This window comes from Periplaneta americana, chromosome 3 (assembly GCF_040183065.1).
Source record: "Periplaneta americana isolate PAMFEO1 chromosome 3, P.americana_PAMFEO1_priV1, whole genome shotgun sequence".
Lineage (NCBI taxonomy): Eukaryota > Metazoa > Arthropoda > Insecta > Blattodea > Blattidae > Periplaneta > Periplaneta americana.
Genome location: NC_091119.1, coordinates 76,318,750 through 76,344,760, shown reverse-complemented (window position 1 = coordinate 76,344,760; position 26,011 = coordinate 76,318,750). Strand labels below are relative to the sequence as shown.

The window sequence follows — 26,011 nt, the reverse complement described above, 5'->3', positions numbered from 1 at the left end:
GCACACAGTAAGTCTGTTCTTTTTCCGCATATTCAATGTTATTACGAGATCAATAGGTACATTCTATCAGAGAAAAAGTGCTTATTATCGACCTAATATAACACAAAGGAAAATCGTATACAATATTACGTTATTATTTACTTCTGTTGTCTTATTGTTTGTAATTGTCAATTCAATCAATCTTCTTATTGTATCCAGGTGTTTGCTGACAACATAAGATCCACTATAGTTCACTGTAGCCTTTTCAGTTCTTGTTTTTCATGGGAAATGAGGGATATTTTGATCGATGTTCATTATAGATGCCTGTTGCTAGTAGCCAGAATTGGGGTGTAATCAATATATACTGCAAAGCTGTCTTTTCTGCATCTGGTACTGACGATTTTAATTTACTTCTTTTGTGGTTTATGAATGGACAATATAGAAGAATGTGTTTCAGATCTTCATGATTATTACATTAGACAAGTAGGAGTATCAGAAAGGTGAAATCGGTGTAAGTAGAATTGTGTGAACTTCATTGTCAATTGAACTTTATGAAATTAGACTTAAATAGGCTTTGCTCGAGCAAGATGGTAGTGAATCGTGTCCAATAGCATTCTCTTGTGGAAGCCTTATGTGTCCCAGAGGCATGATAGGAATTAAGATAAGGTTCGCTATTATCTGTGGTAAGTTTTGGAATGTATCATCCACTGATATGGGGAGATTACTGTATTGATAGCTGTTGAAGACATGTTAGTGTCGAAGGAGGACATTTGGCCAAATAACGGGAGAGAGAGAGAGAGAGAGAGAGAGAGAGAGAGAGAGAGAGAGAGAGAGAGAGAGGGAGAGAGAGAGAGATTTTCCCCCCCCTTTTCTTTCTTTCTTTTTCCCTTCCATGTAGGAAATACAGAACCTAACAAAGGACTGGTGCTTCAAGAATTTGTTCGTTTAATTTCAATAATAAATATGTTTCATTCCTTCCTTTCTTTCATTTTGTTTGTTTCTTTCTTTCTTTCCTTCCTTCCTTCCTTCCATATAGGAGATAAACAACTCAACAAAGGACTAGAGATTTGATATCCGTATATTCTATTTGAATGTTCCACAAGTACACTTATTTGTAGGTGGCACCTCCTACTGGTGGCTATCATGCACAGCCTGCCCTAATGCCACAGACAATGGATGGACAGGCACCCTCTGCAGGCAGTGTACATAGTCAAGCTGTACCACCTCCGGTCATACCACCACCTCAGCCAGCCAAGGTAAAGTACATTATAGAAATTAGGCTGATTATGCTTTGTAGTGAATGTGGATACGTATAGAATTAGGTTTTTTTTTGCCTTTTTTTAAGGTGAAAAAAGGAGTGAAAAGAAAGGCTGACACTACAACACCAACAGCAAATTCTTTTGACCCGCTGTTTACACCAATGGAATCAAAATCTGCCAAGATCTCAACAAGAAGAGAGTCTGGACGACAGATCAAGAAGGTTATTTGAATTGCACATCTTCAGAGTTTAAAGTGTACTTTCACTTCTGTGCTTCCAAGCTGTATGCAGTTAACTCATTAATAGTACAATTGTTATGATCATAGAATTAATGAAGTAATCAGAGTTAATGTGATCCTGTTGCAGCCTCAGCGGCAGGCAGAGGATGGTATCCCCTTCCATCAGACTGCTCACCCCCTCTTGTCCACTGGGCTGAGTAATCAGGTGTGTATAATAAATTTTGCCTTTTAAGATACATTGACAATCGAGTTCATAAGTACTTTGTAATATCTCATTTGTCAGATGAGCTTTGGTGAAGTATAATTTTGTAAGGTCTTGTAAAAGCCGTCATATTAACAGAAGTAAATTTTTGACATCTCATAAACATAACCATTTCATCAACACCTCCGAACATTAAATGACAGTTCAGTGAGATTTTCGAGTTCATGTATACCAGGGATCCAGCTGGGGGGATCATCGTGCTAACCACACGATACCTCCATTCTGGTTGGATGATCGTCCACCTCTGCTTCGGCATATGGGCGTGAGGCCAGCAGCCGGCTGGTCGGTCTAGGCCATTCACGGGCTGTAGCGCCACGGATTATTATACCAGGGATGCAGAACTTTCAGAGAGAGGGTGGAAACATAGGGAGAGCATTTGTTTCCCTTCCACACTACACTGGCGTTGAATGACTTCTCCATGACTCTTCTACAATTATGTGACAGATTACAACAAACTTGTGCTCACAGAAAAAATGACAAAAATGTTTCCGACCCAGTAATTATATCAAAAACTGTTCACAAATGAGACAACATGCTCTGTGATTATTTTGAATTCAGAAGTATTCATTTTCCCAATTGCTCTTTCAACTAGTAGTTCCTGACCTATACTACTTCGAATTCCACCTCTAAACAGTGAGTACAAATCTTACTTGACTTAGATTCGATCACCGTTCATTGGGATAGAACAATTCTTTTGGCTGTGACAGGTAAAAGCCAACTGGATAAACTTCCAGTGATTATAATTTATTGGAAAGCTGAGGAGCAATAAAGCCCCAGGAACCGACCACATTACAGCTGAATTAATTAAAGAAGGAGGAATTGCCCTCACACTTGCAATTTATAAATTAATAGTGCGGATATGGGAGGAGGAGATTATGCCAGAAGATTGGAGAGAAGGCATAATTTGCCCAATATTTAAAAAAGGAGATAAGAGGAAGTGTGAGAATTACAGAGGCATTACACTGCTTAATGTGCTATATAAAGTTCTTTCAGGTGTTTTGAATGAAAGACTTAGGAAATATTCGGAGCAAATTCTTGGAGAATCACAATGTGGATTTCGATCAAATAGAGGCACCTCAGACCAAATTTTTACAACGAAGCAAATGGTGGAAAAGTTCTATGAATGGGACATAGATCTTCACTTGCTGTTATCAATTTTAAGTAAGCTTTTGATAGTGTAAACAAACAGGAGCTTTATGGAACGTTGGGAGAATTTGGCATCCCATTAAAAATCATAAGATTGGTACAAATGACCATGGATAATTGTATGGCATATGTTAAAGTGGGAAATAAAATTAGTAAAGCTTTTACACTCAATACTGGAATCAAACAAGGAGATGGTCTTTCCACAGTATTATTCAGTCTGGCCATACACCAAGCAATAGAAAGTGTAGACCAGAAAGGCACCATATTCACAAAATCAAGTCAAATCTGTGCGTATGCTGATGATATAGCTATTATATCTAGAAATGCTCCCACACTCAAACAGTTTATTGAATTATCCAGGAAGGCCAAAAACATGGGATTAACAGTGAATCAAGGAAAAACTAAACACATGATTATGTCCACCTCTAAGTTGAGAAGGACCCCTAAGAATATTACCATCCAGGAGTATACATTTGAAGGTGTATCCCAATTCAGATGTCTTGGAGTTATTAACAATAACTGTGATGTGAGTGGTTGTGTCAACGACAGAATACAGGCTGGAAATTGGGCTTATTACGTTAATCTTCCACTGTTTAAAAAACAGTTGTTATCAAGGATGACAAAGATTAAAGTTCATAAAACATTAGTTCGTCCTGTAGTTACCTTTGGTTTACAGACATGGATATTTACAAAGAAAGATGAGAACTCCTTAAGAAGTTTTGAACGGAAGATTCTGCGTAGAATCTTTGGTCCAGTCAATGATCATCAAGGATGGAGGATACGCTCCAACAGTGAACTTCTTAACCTGATAGGAGGTCAAGATGTTGTAAAATTTATGAAAGCTCAAAGACTGAGATGGCTAGGCCATGTAAACAGGATGCCTGAAACATGCACTCCTATTAAAATGTTGAAAGGTAGACTATATAACAGGAGGAGAAAGGGTAGACCAAAGTTAAGGTGGATGGATGGGGTATCCAAAGATCTTGAAATTATGGGAGTGAGAGGATGGACCAACATGGTAACGGACAGAGTAAGATGGAAGGCTGTTGTTACGGAGGCCAAAACCCACCCCGGGTTGTAGCGCTAACTGATGATGATTATAATTTATGGTGCATTGGATCAGTTGTTTGGGATACCTGTACTTCATTCAGGCCGTGGATAACTCTAAGCTGATGCAGTATGTCAGTTACTTGAAGACAGGGAAATCACTGAAAAAGTGCGAATGTTCTGTTTTGATGCAACAGCATTCAACACAGGTAGTTTTCAAGGTGCTTGTGTGTTCACTAGAACATAATTTATGGAGTGAGAGATTGTCTATTTGCCAAGTAGACATCGTGTATATGAGATTGGTTTGAAGGGAATGTTCAATTCTACAGTTTCTGTCTTCTGGGCCATTCATTTCCGTTTTTTAAGAAAGTTTGTCTAAGGTAAATATTAAAAGTTAAATTCTTTTTGGGTATTGGGGATAAATATGTCAAAGAAGAGCTACTGAACAGTGACGAATTGCTTAATATTGCTCTAACAAGCCTTAAAAGAAATTTTATCTCACAAGGACTACTGAGAAATGCTGGAACTCGTATAATTTTTCTTGTAGCATCTCCTCTTCGAGAAATAGTTTTCAGAATTTCAGGAGCCTTTCATCATGCGAGATGGATGGCTAAAACCTCAAAAAATATATATATATTTTTGGCATTTTTGTCCTTTCTTTTCGGCTGAATATAATGGCATCAGGAATGTGTACATATTTCCTGTATGCCTCTACATCAGGTGTTCTCAACCTTATTAGGCCTGAGATCATTTTCATGAAATTAGTATAAAGATCAATTAATATCTATAGCTATATGATACACAAAATCACAACTAGAGACTATATTAAAATTAAGCACACTAATAATATAAATACATTGTTAATATTGAAATGTTGCATACCGTTTTTCACACACAGAAAAAATAAATAAAGTAATGTAGTTATATTATAAATGTTTATAAATGAAACTCCATGATAATCTTCAACACAATGTTGAGAAGGTTGGCTTTGCATAAAATATAAAAGTTTGAATATTTTGTCAAAACCAACCTAACACAGTCTGAAAGGTGAGAGTCAGTTAGTTTGTTTCTACACTTAGATTTCACAATGTTTAACACAGAAAATACTGATTCGCACAGGTAAGTTGATTCGAAAAATTAAAAGACATATTATGACGTCACTTTCATAATGTTAGGATATTTTTGTGCACTCACTAAACTTCAGAAGTCGTCGTCTTTGTGTTCTGCTTTTAATGCAATATCAGTTTGTAGACCAATTATTTCATTTTCAAGTTCAGATTCACTGCACAAGAACTGACAGCTGTTTTTACTTGAGACATTTTCCATATCCATTTGTTGGAATGACTGGACTATAAAAGTTATAACAGGTTCCATTGCTTTGGAATCTGAAAAACATGTTCCAAATTCTGTCTTGAGTGCTGTGAGATTGGCTCCACACTCCTTTGCAATTTCATTATTCAAAGACTTTTCCTTTCATGCGAGTTCATCAGTGGTTGAGGGATATGTTTCACATTAAATTCCTGCACTTGTCATATACAAAGATCGAGTTTTAGCATAAAGCTGTGTATAGATGACATAAGAACCAGGATAGTTTGGTGTTTTCCGTGAAGTTCCTTGTTTAATTCATTTAATTTAGCTGTCATGTCAGTTAGAAACTCAATATCCAACATCCATCTCAAGTCGTACAGTTCTTTCAGACCTTTATCTCGTGTAGAAGTTCCATTAATCTGCTTAAAACCCTACCTCTACTTACCTATTGGACTTCAGTGTGCAACAGTAACTCCCCATATTTTGTAATAACCATTATGATACGTGCATCATATGGGATATTGGCTATTCAACTCTTCTAATAACACTTTGAACTTCCTTCTTTCCAGTGATTTGAAGCGAATTGAATTCATAATTTTAATGGCAACACTCATTACACGTGTAATTTTCATAATCTGTTCATAAAGAACTTGCTCGATGCAGGATACAATGATAGCTAAAGGAGGACTGAAAAACGTTGTCATTATGGCATAACTTAATAAATCCTCTGTGTTTGCTTACCATGGAAGATGTGCCATCAGTGATAATAGATGCCAATTTCTCAATCCTTTCCAGCGATGAAGGATTTAAATGAATTGTAGAGTCTTTCCCACGTATGGTATCTTTCAAAATCAGAATTGTAAGTCCTCTTTGACACTGAAATCTGCAAATACCAATCTCACAAAAAGTTGTGCTGAATCAATTTGATCTATTGACTCGTTCAATTATATCGAGAAGCACATGCGAGACTTCAAATCTGTTTTCAACTGATCTTCCACATGTTTTGCCATTAATTCCTTGTAACGCTATTTATGCCTTGACATAGTATGTCTTTGATGGCTGCTTTTCGAAGGAGTTCTGGAATTAGGTCTTGTGTTTTGACTTTGTCTACGTTTAATTTTGTAGAGATCTATTCTTTGTGTGTGTGTGTGTGTGTGTTTTTTTTTTTTTTTTTTTTTCTTTCCTCTCCCCTTCATGTCACATTTTGTTGATAAATCGTTCACATTTCTTTATTTATATTTTACTGTAGTACTTTTTCTTTACCCACGAAAGTGTCCAATGTTTCATTCCCAAGTAAGCTGCAATATGAAGGAATTCGTAGTATTATAATTGATCTGTAGAGTTTTCTGATCTTATCATGTCACGTGTGAATTTGATTTTTCTCTATATTTACTTGAAGACTGCTTTGTTAATTTTTTTTAGAATTCAGGAATCTGATGGAATTACTGACTTGGTGAATTCGTTAGACTGGCTGCATGGTTAAATTTGTTTGCTCCATTAATCAATGCTGGAGGTTTGTTTTCATAGGTTGAATTTCCTCCATCAAATGCTGTTTTGTTTTGTCCCATGTTTTTAGAAAAAAAAAATAGTATTTTATATGTAGTCTTTGGGCTGCTTCCTACTTAATGTAATTGGAGAGATCTATTGGTATATATATGAATTCACCAGTCAGAATATCACCAATCCCCAGAATATTCTCTCTCTCTCTATATCTCTCTCTCTCTCTCTCTCTCTCTCTAATGGAATTCTGTATGTAGACATTTTGACTAGGCCAGTGGTTGTGAGCACTTGCTGAAATGGGTAATATGCAATAGCTGCAACGTAATATGCTTTGTCATGCAGAAGGGAGAGATAGAAAGCATACCCACCAGCAGGAACGGAGGCATGCCAGTGCAATGTCTTATGCACGGGTAAGAGAGGCTAGCTCGAGGGTGCTCTGTGCTGATGACCGCTGGACTAGGTGGTCATGCCAATTTTTCCCGTATTTACCAGTTGTGCAAGTGATATTCATCTGGTTTCGTATATTTGTTTCTTTTATGTAATTTTTACATGTCGCTTGCCGAGCGTCTTGGTAGACAATGTCTTGCAGTCAATTTTGAATTAGGTTCTTGATTCGGAATTTTGCATATCCCTGTCTATAGTAATTTTATAATGTACTACCAAATAATAACTGATGCACTAGACAAAAAATCCTTGCGAGCTTATTTTTAGTTATGTGGTCACATCATTTTGTCCATTATCACAATGACAGGTAATATAGTCTTTTTAATGGGTCATGCTTTACAATGCAGTAGACAATAAAATTCAGAGATTTCAATGTTCTTAGAGCTGCTTGTAGCAGAGGTGCCTACTATTAGGGATTCTGCGTAATATGAATTTCCTATCACTATTACGGGCAAAGGGAAAATTACACTTGTTGACAATGTTTTTGTAACATGGATGAAAAATAAGTATCTTAAGTTAATTCTTATTTGCTGTTAACAAATAGGAGTGTCAAAATGTTCCTTGATCATTCATTTTTTTATTTTGAAATATATTAAATAGAGGGGGGGGGGGGAAGGTAAGATGCCGTGTACAGATTAAGAAAATCCTTCACGCCCAAATTCAGCCATTTATTTAAGCATAACTATTACTTGTAGTGCATTCTTTCTATTATTCATCACTGTTTTATTTTGCCATTTTCAATTTGGCAAATTATGTATTACTACTCCTAGATACTTGAATCTGAAGACTTCTTCAATTCTTTCCTCATTTACATTTACATTGAAGAACTCTCTACATATCTCAGCCATTATGTTGTACATTTCTAATCTCGATTTTCTGTTCTTCGTATACTCCAAAGACAATCAAATTCTAATTTTCTTGATTATTTACTCTCGACTTCAGTGTTTTCATCTCTCTCATAGCTTGTCCACATTCTCTGCATTCTTCCCCATTTCTTGTCGCAATCCTGTCACAGCGAGATTTAGTTGCATTGATAAGTTGTCAAAAAGCATGTCTCTTTTCTAAATATACTGTATCTAGATCGCCTTTAGATACAAGATCATTCAGGGACTCTTCTCGTCTTCTTGGCTCAGAATTCATCTGTACTCCTCTGATTATAACCAACACTGCCAGAATCACTTCTATTTGAGGGCTTTCTCTGTCACTTGAACATTTATTTTCAGTCTTCTTCCATTGAAGCGCCAAATTCTATTTCTCCACACCCATATTCTCACATAGTAATAATATACTGATCTGTAACCCTCGAAAAACACACGCAGAACACTAGTATTTTATTAAAACCCCGTAATCACACAAGTAATCTCATTTGATTGCATTACACTACCCCAGTCACTCTGAGTAACAACATTACTTTGCTATGTCAGTGTCTACACCTTACAGAGCAAATTGCTTACCGACTGAATCCTTCAACTGCAGAATGATGAGTGTTCTGGAGAAATAATTTTTTCGTCATGAATACTTGCTAATTTTGACTTTAATATGTTTCCGACATTCCAATATTAGCAGTGCGTTATGCAACATGGGATTGACTATTTTTATCAAAAGACTTCCATTACGTTTCTGATTACTTCACAAATTCTTGCTATAGGCACTGCAAGCTATGCGAGCACTGTGATCCTGGAACTAAGCCTAGGAGAGAAAACACACTGGCAATATGTGTGTGGTTTAACACTCCAGTTTTTGTGCTTAGTGGAGGGTAAAAATCGAGGGGGAAAAGCAAAATTTATATTGTGTAGTGGGTTGTTCTGATATACAGTATAAAATAATATGGATGATGTAGGTCCTGTTTCATCCATTTTTATATAAAGAGCACAGAAATAGAAGGAAAAACCTGGATTCAGGCTGTGAATCACGTACAATATTATTGCCACGCGCGATTTTTCTAAAGCAGTTATTATTTAAATGAATTATATAAACTACTATAGGCCTACTAATTTACTAAATGTCCATTTCTATTCTTATAGGTCTGAAGCTTAATGCCATTAATTATAACGTAAAATAAATTTTGTTTCTAGACCAGATGGTTCACAGTGGGAGTCAACTGAAAGTTCAAGTATATGCAATATCCACTTTGTTGGAAACAGAAGGTCTGGTTAACCCTAAACCTTGTCTTTGTGCCCACCATATTTCCAGGAATTTACAGGAATAAAGTATTTCATTAAAGGAGTTGTTGGATAGTAGATTCCAAAAGCATGTGAAAACAAATGAACTTGGACATTGTGACAAATTAATTAATTTCGAGAGAGATAAAATAAATGCGTTCACAACTATGCGATGTTTATGGTAGTGAACTAATTTTCTGTTACAACACTAATGGAAATGGTCTGTGTACACAAGAAACATACCTGTAAGAGCTGATACAATTAAATGTTATTAAGAGTTGTGAAACTAATGATAGTGTTAACGTAAGTCTAGGGTTTAGGACTATTCTTCCATGTATTAGAGATAACACAGAATTGCGTGACTTGACTTCAGTAACACCTGAGGTAGTTAACTTCAACTGTTACCAGAATTGAAGGGTTATGTCTTAATGAAAATCGATTAATGCTGTTTTTAATAAATATAAAAACAGGTTTCTCCAGTTCAGCTTTGAGAATAATATTCGGTATGCATCGACCCCATGTATTGTGGGTCCCTATCCCCATGGCATGGCGCATCTTCAGGTTGCTGATAGAGGAGACTACCTCCAGATATGGAGGGTAGCTGCGAATATATTGAATAAACAGTCGTGGACAGCCGATAAGGGGTGGTCCTCCAGCTTGGGGGTTGTGCGAAGAGCTAACAACCTGTCACTAAAAAACAGCTTGTTACAAAACCTAACATTAAGCCTCGGAATGTGACTGATTCTCCGGCACAACCACAGCAAAGGAGATTTTTTGTGTTCAACAGATATTGGAGAAAAAAATGGGAGTATAAGGGTACAGTACATCAGTTATTCATAGATTTCAAAAATGCGTATGACTCGGTTAAGAGAGAAGTATTATATAATATTCTTATTGAATTTGGTATTCCCAAGAAACTAGTTCGATTAATTAAGATGTGTCTTAGTGAAACTTACAGCAGAGTCCGTATAGGGCCAGTTTTTATCTGATGCTTTGCCAATTCACTGTGGGCTAAAGCAGGGAGATGCACTATCACATTTACTTTTTAACTTCGCTCTAGAATATGCCATTAGGAAAGTTCAGGATAACAGGCAGGGTTTGGAATTGAACGGGTTACATCAGCTTCTTGTCAATGCTGATGACGTGAATATGTTAGGAGAAAATTGACAAACGATTAGGAAAAACGCGGAAATTCTACTTGAAGCAAGTAAAGTGATAGGATTGGAAGTAAATCCCGAAAAGACTAAGTATATGATTTTGTCTCGTGACCAGAATATTGTACGAAATGGAACTATAAAAATTGGAGATTTATCCTTCGAAGAGGTGGAAAAATTCAAATATCTTGGAGTAACAGTAACAAATATAAATGACACTCGGGAGGAAATTAAACACAGAATAAATATGGGAAATGCCTGTATTTATTCGGTTGAGAAGTTTTTGTCATCTAGTCTGCTGTCAAAAATTTGAAAATTAGAATTTATAAAACAGTTATATTACTAGTTCTGTATGACCGTGAAACTTGGACTCTCACTTTGAGAGAGGAACACAGATTGTGTTTGAGATTAAGGTTCTTAGGAAAATATTTGGGGCTAAGAGGGATGAGGGTACAGGAGAATGGAGAAAGTTACACAACGCAGAGCTGCACACATTGTATTCTTCACCTGACATAATTAGGAACATTAAATGCAGACGTTTGAGATGGGCAGGGCATGTAGCACGTATGGGCGAATCCAGAAATACATATATAGTCCCGGCAGTTGTTCCGGCAGCCAATCGCGTTGCAGGTCGGCTACATTTAAACGTGTGCGTCTTGTGATTCGCTGATTCATTTCTTAAGGCTCGATAAATACTTAATATAATCGCCAGCCATTTTAGCTCTTTTTTTTTGGCGTTCGCAGAAAGCACACGAAGACGTTATTTGCAGCTCAATTATTTGGTGAATTACATTGCGTTTGATTTATTATCATAGGAGCTACGACATGATAATGTTTAACGGTTTGGCAAATAGATTCCTCGTATGATAGCTCGGCATTGTGAGAACAAAAATGGCGAACGATACTACCTATCTACTACTACTACTACTAGTAGTAGTAGACTTTATAGAGCCTTTACTTACTAAGACGTAAGCAAAGGGGCGGAGTCACGCCGGAAATAACGGCGTCGGGACTATAGAGTATTAGTTGAGAGACCAGAGGGAAAAAGACCTTTGGGTGGGCTGAGACGTAGATGGGAAGATAATATTAAAATGGATTTGAGGGAGATGGGATATTATGATAGAGACTGCATTAATCTTGCTCAGGATAGGGACCAATGGCGGGCTTATGTGAGGGTGGCAATGATCCTGCGTGTTCCCTAAAAGCCATTAAGTAAATAAGTATGCATCGAACCACAATATCACGAATATTGTTAAAAACTGAGGGAATTAGTGTCAAGAACAAACAAATTTATATTCTTTCAAAGTAAACTAAGTGCTCAAGAAACCATGCTGGCTGCCTTTAAAAATAAGTAATGAAATTGCAGAACAATAATTTGACTGTACTGGGATTAAAGAAAGCAGCCACATAGAATAGATGAAGGTGAAATTCTTAATCGCTGTCACTCAAAGTGGAATGATCTGTTTTAAATCCAGTTTTGTTATTATGATGGTAGAACTAGTGATTCTTTGATAACAAATAAATGTTAGTGGTCTGCTGATGTTATTGGGCAAGGAGTTGAAGTTCTGTCCGATAAAGGATTTCTGGAAATGAAAGCAAATCTTTTGGTTTTGTTATGACACCTTTATTCTTCACGAAGAAAATTTAACAGCTGATGAAATTGACACAACATACAATGTAGCAAGTGTAAGGAAGAATTGATGTGGAAAGTTGATTTGAGAAGCTAAAAAAAATACAATATTTTAAATATTTACCAATTAAACTTCTTCAGTAGGCCTATATTGATGGCTTTATTCACACGTGTTGTATTTTAACAAACTTAACCTATAGGTTCCAATAATACAATTATGTTGAAAGACGTTACAGTCGCGCTCAAACCTCCTGACGTTTTGCAAAAGCCAGTAACATGCGAGCGCGATGTTGTCACAACTACTCTCTCCATCTCTGTCTCTCAGCGGCAGTACTTTTAAAACTGTGGAACGCGACCCTTTACCTGAGGTTGGTTTGATAGAGAGATGCAGAAGACTTAATAATAACAATAATATTTATTATTATTATTATTATTATTATTATTATTATTATTATTATTATTATTATCATCTTCAGATTGCATCGAATTAAATTAAAAGTCACAAAATATAGAAAAATTAGTTGAGTCAGACTTAACTCGCTGAATTTATATCAGTTTTGTAAGTTTTACTTTTATTAGGGTTAATAAAGTTGTCGAATAGCAGAAAGGCGCAGTTTGATCAAATAAATTGAATGATAGGATTAATTTTAAATAGTAATTTTCTGTACAAATGAATTGATTGAATTCACATGGCCCTAAATAACATTATGTCCATGCTGTCAGAGCACATTCTTACAAAAATAGCTGTTATTATATGCCTGTGTTTCGTTTAAGGAAAATGATGAATTAATAAAACGTACCTTTTGTGCTCCAGTGGCAGAGCTAATGGTGAGCCAACATCGTCATCGTCAGCCCCCTCACCATCAGTTTTACTGTCATCTGTGTCACTGTCTTCTTGTAAATTAATGACCACTGGTTCTAAAATGTTTTCCCGACCTAACTCTTTAGCGAAATCTTCCTCTTATAATTTCACCGCATGTTTCACGCATTTTATCCAGTCCTCAATTGTCACATTATCAAGTTCCTTGTCACATTATCAAGTTCCTCAAGTTCACATCCGACATTTTAAAGTTTTGTTGTTTCTAGCGACCTCCCTTGTCACCCGGATTCAAATTAGTTCTATTGCATTATTTAGAGGAGGTATTTGGTGTTCTATTAATGCTAACGGAATGGTATGGAGCATTTTCCATTATAATTATACTCCCTTCCTCCAGATGATATAGAGATCTGTTTAAGAACCAATCGCGAAATGATTATGCGGTCTTTTCTTCGTGATAATCACTGGTTTTCTTTGATCTGAATACCCATTTAGTACCTGGAACGACAACTGTTTCAGCTGACCCTACATGGCAAATAATAAGTCTACCTCCCTTTCCTAAAGGCACTTTAAGACCTCCATTTCTATTTGAGTATTGCCAAACATATTTCAGAGAATGATTTTTGTTGACCCACGTTTCATCAAGGTAAAATGTGGGTCGAATGTCACCTGATGATCTGATCATGTGCATTTTGCGCAGAAACTTCAGTCTTGCGGCAAGGATATCATTCTGTTCCATTAGATATTTTCGCCCATCATTGGTTTTCCTGTAGTGGAATCCCAACCGATTCAATAATCTTTTAGTGTAAGAAACTGAACCTGAGTAATTAATTTTTTTTCTAAGCAGTAGGCTTATGGTTAGTTTGTCAGCAGTTGGAAATTTTCCGTTATCGTAAAAGTGAAAAATTGTATGTCGTACGTCTTTTTGGAAGTCGTCTAGATTTGTAATTCTTTTAGGAAGATTTATATGCTTTCTAGGAGAATGGAACTATTTATCGGCACCCTGTATTTGCGATCTTTTAACTTCTCTGCATACCCGAGACACTATAGAGACACTTAAAGAACACTTCTCGGCAGTCGGTGCTTGACATTTTGAAAAGTTAGATTTTTACGCATTTCTTCAGAAGAGTAGGTATTTCATAAAGAAATTATAAACACGAAACACCATTTTCCGAATTTTACTGTCATATCCACTCGATCCACCATTCCCACTTGTACTGGGCTCACTAAGAGACATATTAATTGTTTTGAGAATGCCAAATTGCCAACACACGAAAAAGATATTACATTACACTTTCATATCCCGTACTTTAAACAGAGCCAACTGCACACAACACCATCAGAAATCGAACTGACATTTCAATTTAGTGGTCTCTCTTCTCTCTCCTCACAAAGAGATAATTCTCTTTATATTCTGAAGAGAGCCTTTGTTTGAAGCTGTAAGTTTATGGTCCTCAAAATTCTTACATATGATAAAGATTCCTTATCGCATCGCAGCTGTATAAACATCGTCCACTGCTTCATTGCTGGAAGTCCGTACAAAAGTAATGAGACAGGGGCAACTGTGACGGAAAAAAATGGAAATCTTACGAAATTACGATGAAAACAGTACTCTTAATCAGAAACAACTCTCCGATTCATTAGATATCGCGACTTAATCTCTGCAGCTGTGACGTCAGAAGGATGTAAGTGCAGGAAAGTGAAGGTGATAAACATGAGGACTTGGAAACACACACGCAACAAATAACTATAAATTACTTTTTTCGAAAGAATTGAGTACAGTATACAGTATATTGTAAATGTAAATGTCTTTGACGTACAGTATAGTAATTACATAATGGAGTAATGCTATATTACCTTTCATGAATCATGTATTTCAATAAAGAAAAATGCTAATAGGTACTATATATGTCAAAATTAGTATACCCGTCTAATACATGGTCCCGATTAATACAAGGTTTACACGCGGTCCCTTGAACAGCGTCTTATCGGGGTTTTATCATATTAACCATAAAATTGGAACCACTGGGGGTAGAAATGTGATTTTTGTTTCTATGTGTTCAGAAAACATTAAACATTCATCATATATACATGCAGGGTCCCAACAACATACCAATTTTCCCAGCGCACTTGTTATTTGATTTTGAGATTTCTAAGCGGCGACTATGCGGCGAGTCTGCGTAGCCCATATGTTGCAACGCAGCACTGCCGCTATTGGCTATCACCGATAAGCAGACACACCTGCAAAGGTCAGGAGGTTTGAGCGCGACTGTAGTAACAATATCACATCAGCTGTCATAATATGCTTCGTATATAATATTCTTCCATATTATGTGCAATTAACAGTAAAATTGACTTTCTTGTGAAAATGTCAATATTTATATCTAATAAGGTTTTGGTAAGTGACAATAAAAATGAAGCTCTTAAATCTTAGGGAGGCAATATTGATTGAACCCCTAATCTTTCGTATGGAAATGTTCAACTACTGAGTTTTGCTATAAATATATGTATACAGAAGTGAGACACATTCTAACCTGTTATGTACATACACCTTTGATACTGTGTGTAATAACAAAATATAATAATGACTTTTCTTTATGATGAAGTTTTTCCCTTTATTCCAGCAAAGATGCTTTACTTTATTTAATAGGTCCATCATTATCCTATTCTAGGAGGTTTTGCATTATGAAGAACATTTCACCTCTTAATACATCTTCACGCATTCCTTCTTTCCTAATAATTGTTATTATAGTGATGATGATGGTAATATTATTGCCATGATTATTTAATGCTTACATATAATTTTACTTTGTAAGATACAGTAGTCTGATTACTTTGCTAAAATGAAACTGTGCTGACATTTTCACTAACGCAAATATTTTCCCTCTTTCAAGTGAGCTTTAAAAAAAAAACTGCCTATAAGTCCTATTTATTGATTGAAAGTAGCATTCGATGACATTATCGCACATTTCCAGTGCCCATAGAAGTACCTGCTTAGTTAGTTATGTATGTTTAGATAACGATGTGTAATATACCAGTTTGAAATGATTAGCCTACACTAATGGTTTAAGTCATTGCTGGAGGTTAGCTAACATATACCATAATAAGTCAGAAACAATGTATACAGATGTCTTACACAAACAACAAAATTCATTCCAATTATTTTTTACTACATGGTGTATTTTAAGGAACACGTGCACTGAGTGTATTTGCAATAAAAGGGAATATTCTATGGCAAATGTATTTTTCCGAAAATGAATGTTTGTTTTGTAATTAATTCACTAAACTTAAAATGTGTTGTATATTACAGTTTATATATTGTTATTAACTAATGCAGAGTTCTTGGCAGTAAAGACTTGAACTCTCTTGCTCTCCAATATATAGGAGAGAGATATAGGCACCATATTTTTACGTAGACCATATTTTTATGTTAATGGAGAATATATCACCTACATGCAACCTCCAATTGGAGGACTACACCTACTGCTGGGTAGTGTGTTCATATGACTAGTCAAAAGGATTGTCAGACAGCTCCACTGTCCATATCCCCTCTTCGCCACTTAGGGGACGCTTATGCACGCCATGGCATGTCAGCAGCATGCTGAAATGGCATTACCTCCATTTTTGACAGAACACTTATACTGTTGTGACTTTATTCACAGAGCCTCATTTGTTAAAGACAAGTTGCACCACAGGAAGGTGAGGATGGGATTTGAGTAGAAGAAGAGAGGTTATTGAATGCACTTCACTACTCCATGCAAAGCAGTTAATAGGTTCCAGCACGATTTGGAATCGATTCTGAACTGCCTGCTCATGCGCAGTAGCCCAATGTGCGTTCCAACAAGACTAGAACTATTGCGAACCAATACTGAACTCCCAGTTCCCTGTTCCAACGTGCTTCAGAACTCGTTCGAAACGAGTGAAATTGGTTTTGGATTAAGAGCAGAACTGGTAGTTCTGAACTGTTGACGCATGCACAGATGGTTTAATTTAAAATTAAGGTTAAAATGTGTCGAAACTAGGAAGATAAAAAAAAAATAGTCGATCATGAGTGGTTTGGAAGGTGATAATGATACATTTTATGACGAATTAAGTTCGGAAGGTGAACATAATTTTAATATGAGAAGAAACTCCGAAGGCCTTGAAAGAACAGTTCAAGAAATGTTCTAACAACATAAAATCCCGAACTAGTTGTGACACCGTACACAACTGGCGCATGCGTCGAAAGAAATTCAGTATTAGTTCGGAGCACAAACCTTATATATTGTTGAGTAGTATCACTGTAAGATTTAGGAGGTTTATAAAACATTCGACTAAATCACCTTCTGCACTTTTATTTTTATTTATTTATTTTTGTTGTTTCAGGCACAACCCAGTGGTGGAAAACCGAAGGACAAGCTAAACGATTCTCTTAAAGCATGCAATGAAATCCTAAAGGAACTCTTCTCCAAGAAACATTCGGTTAGTGCATAGAATAATTTTTACAGAGAGATCCATTTGCATATTAAGAGAGTGAGATTCCTGATACCTGCAATGAAACTTAGGAACAAATTTTTAATATATGTTTAGAAAACTCGCAGAATATGTATCCAAGAGAGTGATGGCACTGTATAAGAATGTGAAGGGGCATCATGACCGATCTAAGCTGGTGGAATAAATATATCGTATTATCATATCAATACATTTTTAGAGTTTCTATTCTGCAAATTAGTTTGCATTAGAAAAATTATCTGCCTTATACTGTACCAAACCACTGCTGTAAAATGACGTGCACTTTTGTGTGGTAGTGTCAGACATCATAGGTTTGGCATTGTGTCTTTGCTTCCATTAGGTGATCCCCTTTCAGTGAAGGAATGCATATAGTTTCAATGTGATAGTTGCCCAGCACATTTCACATGCTTCATTTGTGATGTCTGCACACGAACTATTTGTCTGAAGAAGCTTCGTAATGGGCTTTATGTAACTTTCGTTGCAGCACCACTTGGTTACATAAATGTTCCAGACTTACCCTGCCATGATGCAGTAGAAATGTTGTTAGTGACTGGCCACTTACACAAACTATGTAGATAACCATCATCTGCAACATAAAGGAGTCTATCATAACAGAGATCACCTGTAAAGATGTCCTTTGTCCTACTTTGAATATAGAAGAATTTAAGTCTGAAGCAAAAAACGAATTGAAAACATCCACGTGCCTGGCCGTTAGATACTACTGCTATTGCTGCTGATTCATTCATTCATTTATTTTATTCCATAGATCTTACATGAGCAATGAAGCTTTAAGATGTGGAACATGTCAACATTTTACAATATTACAATTACAATTTTTACAAATTTTTATAGTTTTACAATTTAGTAATTTTCTACAATTTTTACAATTTTGTACAATTTTTTTACATTTTGGCGAGATGTAGTGAGATGAGATGAGGTCCGAGGATTCGCCAAAATATTACCCGGCATTTGCCTTTTTGGTGGGGGAAACCTCGGAAAACCCCAACCAGGTAATCAAATCAAAGGGGTTGATGCCAAGGACTCGCCATAGACCATCCGGCTTCAGTCCCACGGCTGGGGAAAACCTCCGAAGAAACCAAAGTCCAAAGGGGGATCCAACCCAAGCCCGAACGCAGCTCCGGATCAGCAGCCCAGCGAGTCTGACGACTGAGCTACATCGATGGCTCTACTAAAAGTATACAATACATAGCCAATCAGATTATTAAATTTACAAACGCAAACGATCATTCATAAGTTGAGCTATATTATAATACAAAACAATTTAATTAAATTTAACAATTCAACCAGTTGTGATATACAGAAATTGATAATACATATCATGCAAACTACTTCAAATTACAAACACAAACAATTTATCAGTAGAGCTATATAGATTACTATTCAATTTAAAGCATATACAATTTAAAGCTGATACTGCTAGGATTCATCCTCTTTCCACACAGGTAGATTGGTTGTGATTGACCTAGGAGAATATGATTTGTGCTATTCCTGAAATATTTTACGAAAATCTGACAAATGATTTGCTGTTGTGAGCTGTGTTTAGAGGGTGATGGTTGTCATCATCTAGAGCACTCTTGGAGCTTTGGACTAGATAGGTATGCTACTCCTGTATTCAGCAGGATAATGTTTCACATTGTGGCTCTAGCAACGGTTAACAGCATATTACTAACCCTGTGTTGTCGGATGAAAAAAATTCGTTATTTTCCTCCACTCTTCTGGCACATTGTAAAATTGTTGCAATGAATTTAGAATCACAATATACGTGACTAGTGTTTTATTATGCATTACGAAAAGATTTACGCATTTTCTACATTTCATTAATTTAATCAGAGACGTTTCAAGAAACTCGAAGTTTATCTTTGTACACATGAATTATGGTTCTCTTTTTTTGTCATGTTAACTATTTTTACTAGGTTGTAATCGTGCAACATAGGATGTATGGTATACACACACATACACAGGGCAGCACATGAAAAGATGAATAATTTGTTTCTAGTGTTAAGACAATACCACAGAGCAGGGGTCTTCAAATGATGGACTCTGGACCCCAAAGGCTTCTTCCCTGGACCATCACGTTTTATACAATGTCAAGAGAGAGAGAAAAAAAGGAAAATAATTACAATAATAATTCGAACTAGTAAAAATATTTATAAACATGAGTGTTATATTGTTCATTATTTAATTGAACGTCTTGACTCTCTCTTGATAATAATTCATACCCTAAGTTTAAAAATATGACAATGAGCACTTGCGGGACTGTTTGACCATTACTGGAACTTCGTACACTCTGGATCGAAAAATTTGTTTATGCGTGTATGCACACACTCCACTGGTTGAAATACAAAAAAATTAATATGCAAAAGTTACGAAGTGCAATGCTAATATAAGCTATAGTTACTTTCTGTGTAATTATTCTATATCTATACTACCATGCAATTATGTAGAGTAACCAGTGACCGTAAGAAAGACCAGCATCTGTTGTCTTACTCAACCAAGTGTTTGTTGCAATATCCCAACAATCTGGACCCCAAGGAAAAATAATTGAAGACCCCTGCCATAAAGGGAGATATTTAGAACTTTGTATATAAGTGCAGTGGTTTGTGTTGTTCTATAGAATCTGGGGTAGATAGTCTATAATTTGGCTGGCATGCAAAGAATAAAGCTGGAAGCGATAAGTGTGATTGTTGCACAATTTTTTAAGAGGAGCTGCAGCCGAACTCTCGTCACTTCTTGCTCTATTCAGCAATTTCTGTTCGAATCTTCATTTGTCCTTGTACAGGATAATGGTGTAACTTTCCCTGGCTTAACTTGCAACTTGTGGCTTATAACCACCTGAAGGATGCTGTCAATAAGAACATCAAATTTTGGGCTGCAGAACGACCACAGAACTTCATGAAAGAGACAATTGCAGGGAGAAAAGTTTGTTTGGAATAAATCTGCTTGTACCCATGGCAATGATAGGACCTTCCTTTGTATACAAAATAGTCACTGTTAATTGGTACTTGTACATGATATGAAACAACTTTCTTATGGTACTGGACTTCCAATGCACATGTTGTGGATGATGCAGGATGGAGTTTGACCATACACATATAACACAGACCTCAATTTTCTGTATGTAATGTTTCATGAATCTGTACTGTCCAACAACTAGTCATTGCCATGAGTATGAAAAAGTGTGGCTATATCACAGTTCTGTCCTTTGAGTCTTGAAAGATGGACTGTTGAATAATAAGAATATTAATGGAACTCAGAGCCCATCCTATGCAATTGTGCAGCACAATTAATGAAGATCTGTGTGTACGAGTATTGCAGAATGTTATTGTTCATCTTTAAGAAACAATGTGACAAAACTGTGCTAAATAGAGAAAGTCTTCTGAGTGAGGGAGGGACAGACAGATTTCCATGCTTTTCTGTTTCGAGTATGATGATTGTAAACTTTCTGTCATAATATATAATACAAAAATTCAGTTTAAATGGTAGAACATTTTGTGCGTGCGTGCGTGCGTGTGTGTTTTTCTCTCTCTCTCTCTCTCTCTCTCTCTCTCTATATATATATATATATATATATATATCTCTATATCTATATATATATATCTCTATATCTATATCTGTGTTAAATTTTGATATATATGTTTAGGGATATGCATGGCCATTCTATAAGCCAGTTGATGCAGAACTGCTGGGATTGCATGATTACCATGACATCATCAAGAAGCCCATGGATCTCGGAACAGTTAAGGTATGTGCACAGAATGAACAAGGTTCTGAGATAATTGCTTTGTTATAACTGGAGTCCCGAATTTCTGGCATTTATTTTGGTTAAAATAGATACTTAAAATTCCGGAAATACGCAGTGAAGTAACGAAAATATCAGTTGAAAAATACGACAGTGAAATAGTCAATAGTAATTTTAATACACCTCTGTATCACTTTTTAGCACTTATGCCCGGTTTCTGGTACACATCAGTTAACTTCTAGTTATTGAACTTCTCTTATAAATTTAACTGCACTGGTAACGTTCATGAGTTTCTGGAAAGTTAAAAGTGCAGTATGTTTATCAGCGCTGGTAACTAACAGTTGAGGTAACTTCAAGTTCAGTATCTATTGTCGTCCATAGATGTTTCCACTAGTATTTTGTTAGTGATTTTTTTTAGTTACTTTTGTTTGCAGAAATTTTCATTGATATGGCTGATAGGTACAGAGTGAGCTCTGTACAAGTAGATGCAAAGCTTTTTAATTAAAGAACTGTGTGATAAATGATGATGTACATGTACACTGTCATCTCAATCATAACAGGATTAAAAATACAATAATTGTTGGTGTTTGGCGTGATTATCGAGGTAAATAATACTACAGTCCCATTGCTCTTATTTCCGGCAGCCAATCACGTTCCTGGTCGACTACATTTAAACGTGTGCATCTTGTCATTCACTGCTGATGACGTTATGCACTTCCTAAGGCTTGATAAATAAATATAATTGCCCACCATTTTGGCTCTTTCGTTTGCATTTGCGGAAAGCACACGAGGATGTTATTTGCCACTCAATTATTTGCTCAATTACAGTGCGTTTGATTTATCATCATGAGAGCTACGACATGATAATGTTTAATGGTGTGGCAAATAGATACCTCGTCTGGTAGTTTGGCAACGAAAGAACAAAAATGGCAAATGATGCTACCTACCCAGACTTCACTTCCTAAAGCGTAAGCAAAGAGGAAGACTCATGCTGGAAATAACAGTGACATGACTATAATGGAGAGAGATCTAGGTGTAACTTCTGCTACAAAACTGCAACCGTATTAGCTGTGGTGGCTATGGCATCATATTGTTAAACATATTAAAATAATTCACATCTATTCTTATGAATGTTTTCATGTGTTCAAATGGACTTTTCGGATCCAAAAATATCATTGGCATTTGTAGAGGACCTAAGAATAATATATTTATTGACTAACAACATAAAATCAGAAGTCGATGATGGAAATTAGACTTGAGATATTCTGTATTGTCTTCACAAACACACATTATTATCCTAATATGTCATAGAAAGTAGAACCCTAGATCATATATGTAACAGATATGTCAGGCTTATAGGCTTTGAGGTTAACAACTTTTGTCAGGATTACTACGCTGACATCTAGTTGTTACATAAGGAGTCACGTCATAATTCCCATTTGAATTGCATTAACGACTGTGCTGCCATCTCGTGTTCATTTACGGCGGACGGGTGGCTGTCCTGGCGGTTGTTCTCTTCAAAGTGCTGCCGATTTTAACGTAGCGAGGAGTTATCTGTTACATATATGATCTAGGGTAGAACATTTGCTGTAAGTTACGCAAATAAAACTCCAAAATTTTTAAACTATATTTTGATGTTATTTTATTATTTATAGTTTACGAAACAGTTGTGCAATGCGCCTCATGTCAGTATATGTTTGAATCAATACTAACAGTCAAGTAATTACAGGCTAAGGCACAGTTACCAGTTGAAGCACAGATAACTGTAAAGCTGATAATAACTGTTGTTTCAGAAACTCATTTTAAACATCAGCACATTAAATCGTAGATAACTTTGTATGTACAGGTAACAGAAACTAAGCATTAATCTTACTTTTCTTCATTAGATGCTGTAAGATGTTTATTCAAGTTCTCCACTGTCGTAGTCAGCCTCCTGTTGGAGAGAACCTTTTTCATCTTTGGAAAAGATCATGTAAATCCACCGAAATTATTGAAGCACATTTAAAACATGCTATTGTGGATAGCCTCATTTCAGTAACAGTAGAATTTTCACGTTTCAGAACATCACTGATGTATTTAAGTTTTTCTAGGTTTCCATTATCATTCATAACATATTTACACTTTCCACTAACAGCCAGCCCTATGGCTCTCAGTGCTTCAGCAACGGACTTATGTACTTTCAGCGATCGCAATGGATGACACAAGTGTTTCATCTCTGTTCTTCAGTTCGTAGTTGCTTCTGATGAAACGATGTAATGTGCTTCTTTAAATAAGAGATTATTGTTGATTTATTCTTGGGTCTGGAGTTTTTTTACCTTGTGAATTGAAGCATCTTTGTCTTGTGATATAGTGCTGATTATCTCACATGGGTTCAAATTATTGGCGTAGATAGATCCAGTGAGTGGCATACATCCAGAATCTCCAAGTGGTCAAAACCAGTCGTGGAGGTAAAATAAGATCTGTTGCTACATCCTTAAAAATTCGGTTTTGGGAGGGAGATTTTAGGAAATTTTTTTGATGTTTTAAAAATAAACTTGTCTCTGTCTGGATACGAACTTGTTACTTCTTCTTCTTCTTCTTTTTTTTTTTTCTTATTCTTCTTTGGTGATTCTGCAATTCATCAGCTAGACATATGAGATGGAGTATATTTTCGGAAAAAGAGCTTTCAAGGCTTTCTCAGCTTTTTTCTATAAAAGGTATCTCTTTCTGCCGAAGCAAATAAAGTTTTTCTAAATAATAATTATTATGCCACTGTGAAACTGTCTGCTTTCTCTGTCTTTTCTGTCCTCGGTAGAATTATTGTGGGCACACTGTGAATTGCACAGTGATCCAAAATCCGTGACGAAATTCAATTTTTAGACTTTCCCTGAGAGAAATCTGTTGTATACTAATGTCTTAGTAATTGTTGTGACTAATACATTTTGTAAGTTAGAATCTAGTGCCTCTTATAACGTTCCAAAGTAAGAGATTTCAATTTACTGAAATTTTTCGGATGTGATCGAAGTATAGGGCCTATAAATATAATTCATAATTTTTGCAATTTAAAATTATACAGATATGTATGTTATTTTCTGACTTATTTAGCGTCATTAAACTTAAACTTGTAGTTACACGTTTTTTCTTCGCAAAAATTATCTTTTGCTTTTTTGTGTAATCCTCTGTGTATATAGGTATATGCATAGCTACCAAAAAAGTGGCAGATGGTGGGGTTATACTCTTTACAACAATATGTTTCCTGTAATGTTCTAAACGAATGCATAAAAAATATTTTGCATATATGTACAAATTTCGAGTGTGGACGAAGTTTCGTATGCAGAGTGGAAGATAACTGATGCACCAACATAGGTGATTCTACATGTTAAGGGAGTGAACAGGTGAAATATTCAAATTATGCATTTGTGATGCTAATTGACTGAAATTTTTACCACAGAGTGCTGATGTGTATTTAAAACATCCCTATAAATTTCATCAATGTATCTTGATTAGTTTTGAAGAAATTAATTATTTACCAATTAATACTAATTAATATTTAAAAAATGCTGCACGATGAACGCTTAACATTATTAATTAAAAAAAAATATAGAACAGTTCCTCTAACAATAATAAAACATCTATCACATGATTTTTAGTTAGCACTTCTTAGTTTCTGAGAAAAAAATTCAAAACTGGGTGAGTGCCAATTTAAAGAAAAAAATTAATTTCATGCATCTTAATCAATTTATATCTTGGCAAATAATAAATATTTTAAAAATCCATGTGACAGTCTTTTTCCTTTAGGTAATGTGGGCTTGTGGTAAAAATTTCATCACAATTGGTTAAGAAATGCATCATATGGAGCAATTTGAACATGTTAAAATGTAATAAAATTTAAAAGGGAGAAAATCAAGTTTTAAAGTACAACACTATGTTTGAGTACTTACACGTTATGGAAATTGCTTAAAACCCTCCTGCCTGATATGTTGACCCCTCCTGCTGCTTTTTCCTACTTTCAGTGACACTTTTTGACAAACGTAGCTTCTTCCTGCCTGTTTTGAAGTTCTCACTGGTTGAAGTAGCCGCTTGCTGCAGTCGATGCTTGTCTCTCCTATTGCCAATTTTGTATGCTGCAGGAGATAATTTCACTGTTGACACTAAATCTCTCATGGAAATGTTTGCTGTACAACCCATGTTAAATTCAGTCACAGCAGAAGTAACAGCCACTTCAAGTTTTTTTTTTTTTTTTTGATACAAAAATTTCTTTTGGGCACTTCCGCCATATCACACTATGAACACTTTCATTCACATTTTGAGTTTTTCCTGCATTGCACTTGGTAAGAAGTTCATCACTAGCTAGTCTACAGTACACTGGCATGATTTTAGCCACAACATCAGGTCTCAACACTGTCTTCATGGTTTTCAAGTCATGCTTCGGAACAGCTTCTTGCTTCGCAATGGCCCGGTTGAAGAAGCACCATGACTTTTCACCACTAGGGCATCTTGAATGCAGGGGCTTGTCATCCGTGGACATTGCATGGTCAAATGTTGCATAGATGGCTTTCTTCATCTTGTTTACATCGGGGATATTATCAATAATGGCCTTTCTGTAGTAATTTTGCAGTCGAGGTATCATTTCTGCAGTCAGACTTCCCTTTTTTTTGCCTCCGATTGAGGAATCTGTCCCTCTCCATTCCCTAACAATATTCTGTAGACCTTTACCTACTCTCTTAGCAACGTGGTTCACACATTCTTCTTTTCTAATGTCAATGCCTTCACCATAAACTTGAAGCTGCTGAAGGTGATGGTGTGTTTTTGCATCCCTGTCAGACAATAAGGTT

At 36.0% G+C, this 26,011-nt stretch overlaps 1 protein-coding gene across 9 annotated transcripts in view; it reads left to right on the top strand.

Annotated features, from left to right (window-relative positions):
- fs(1)h (female sterile (1) homeotic) overlaps positions 1-26,011 on the top strand; it is a 638,308-nt gene that overhangs the window by 232,118 nt on the left and 380,179 nt on the right. For all 9 annotated transcript variants that reach the window (XM_069820799.1, XM_069820803.1, XM_069820802.1 and 6 more), the window contains 5 exons: positions 1,098-1,235; positions 1,325-1,459; positions 1,604-1,681; positions 17,312-17,407; positions 21,099-21,200. In XM_069820799.1, coding sequence (XP_069676900.1) covers positions 1,098-1,235; positions 1,325-1,459; positions 1,604-1,681; positions 17,312-17,407; positions 21,099-21,200 — 549 coding nt within the window. The remainder of the gene's footprint in view (positions 1-1,097; positions 1,236-1,324; positions 1,460-1,603; positions 1,682-17,311; positions 17,408-21,098; positions 21,201-26,011) is intronic.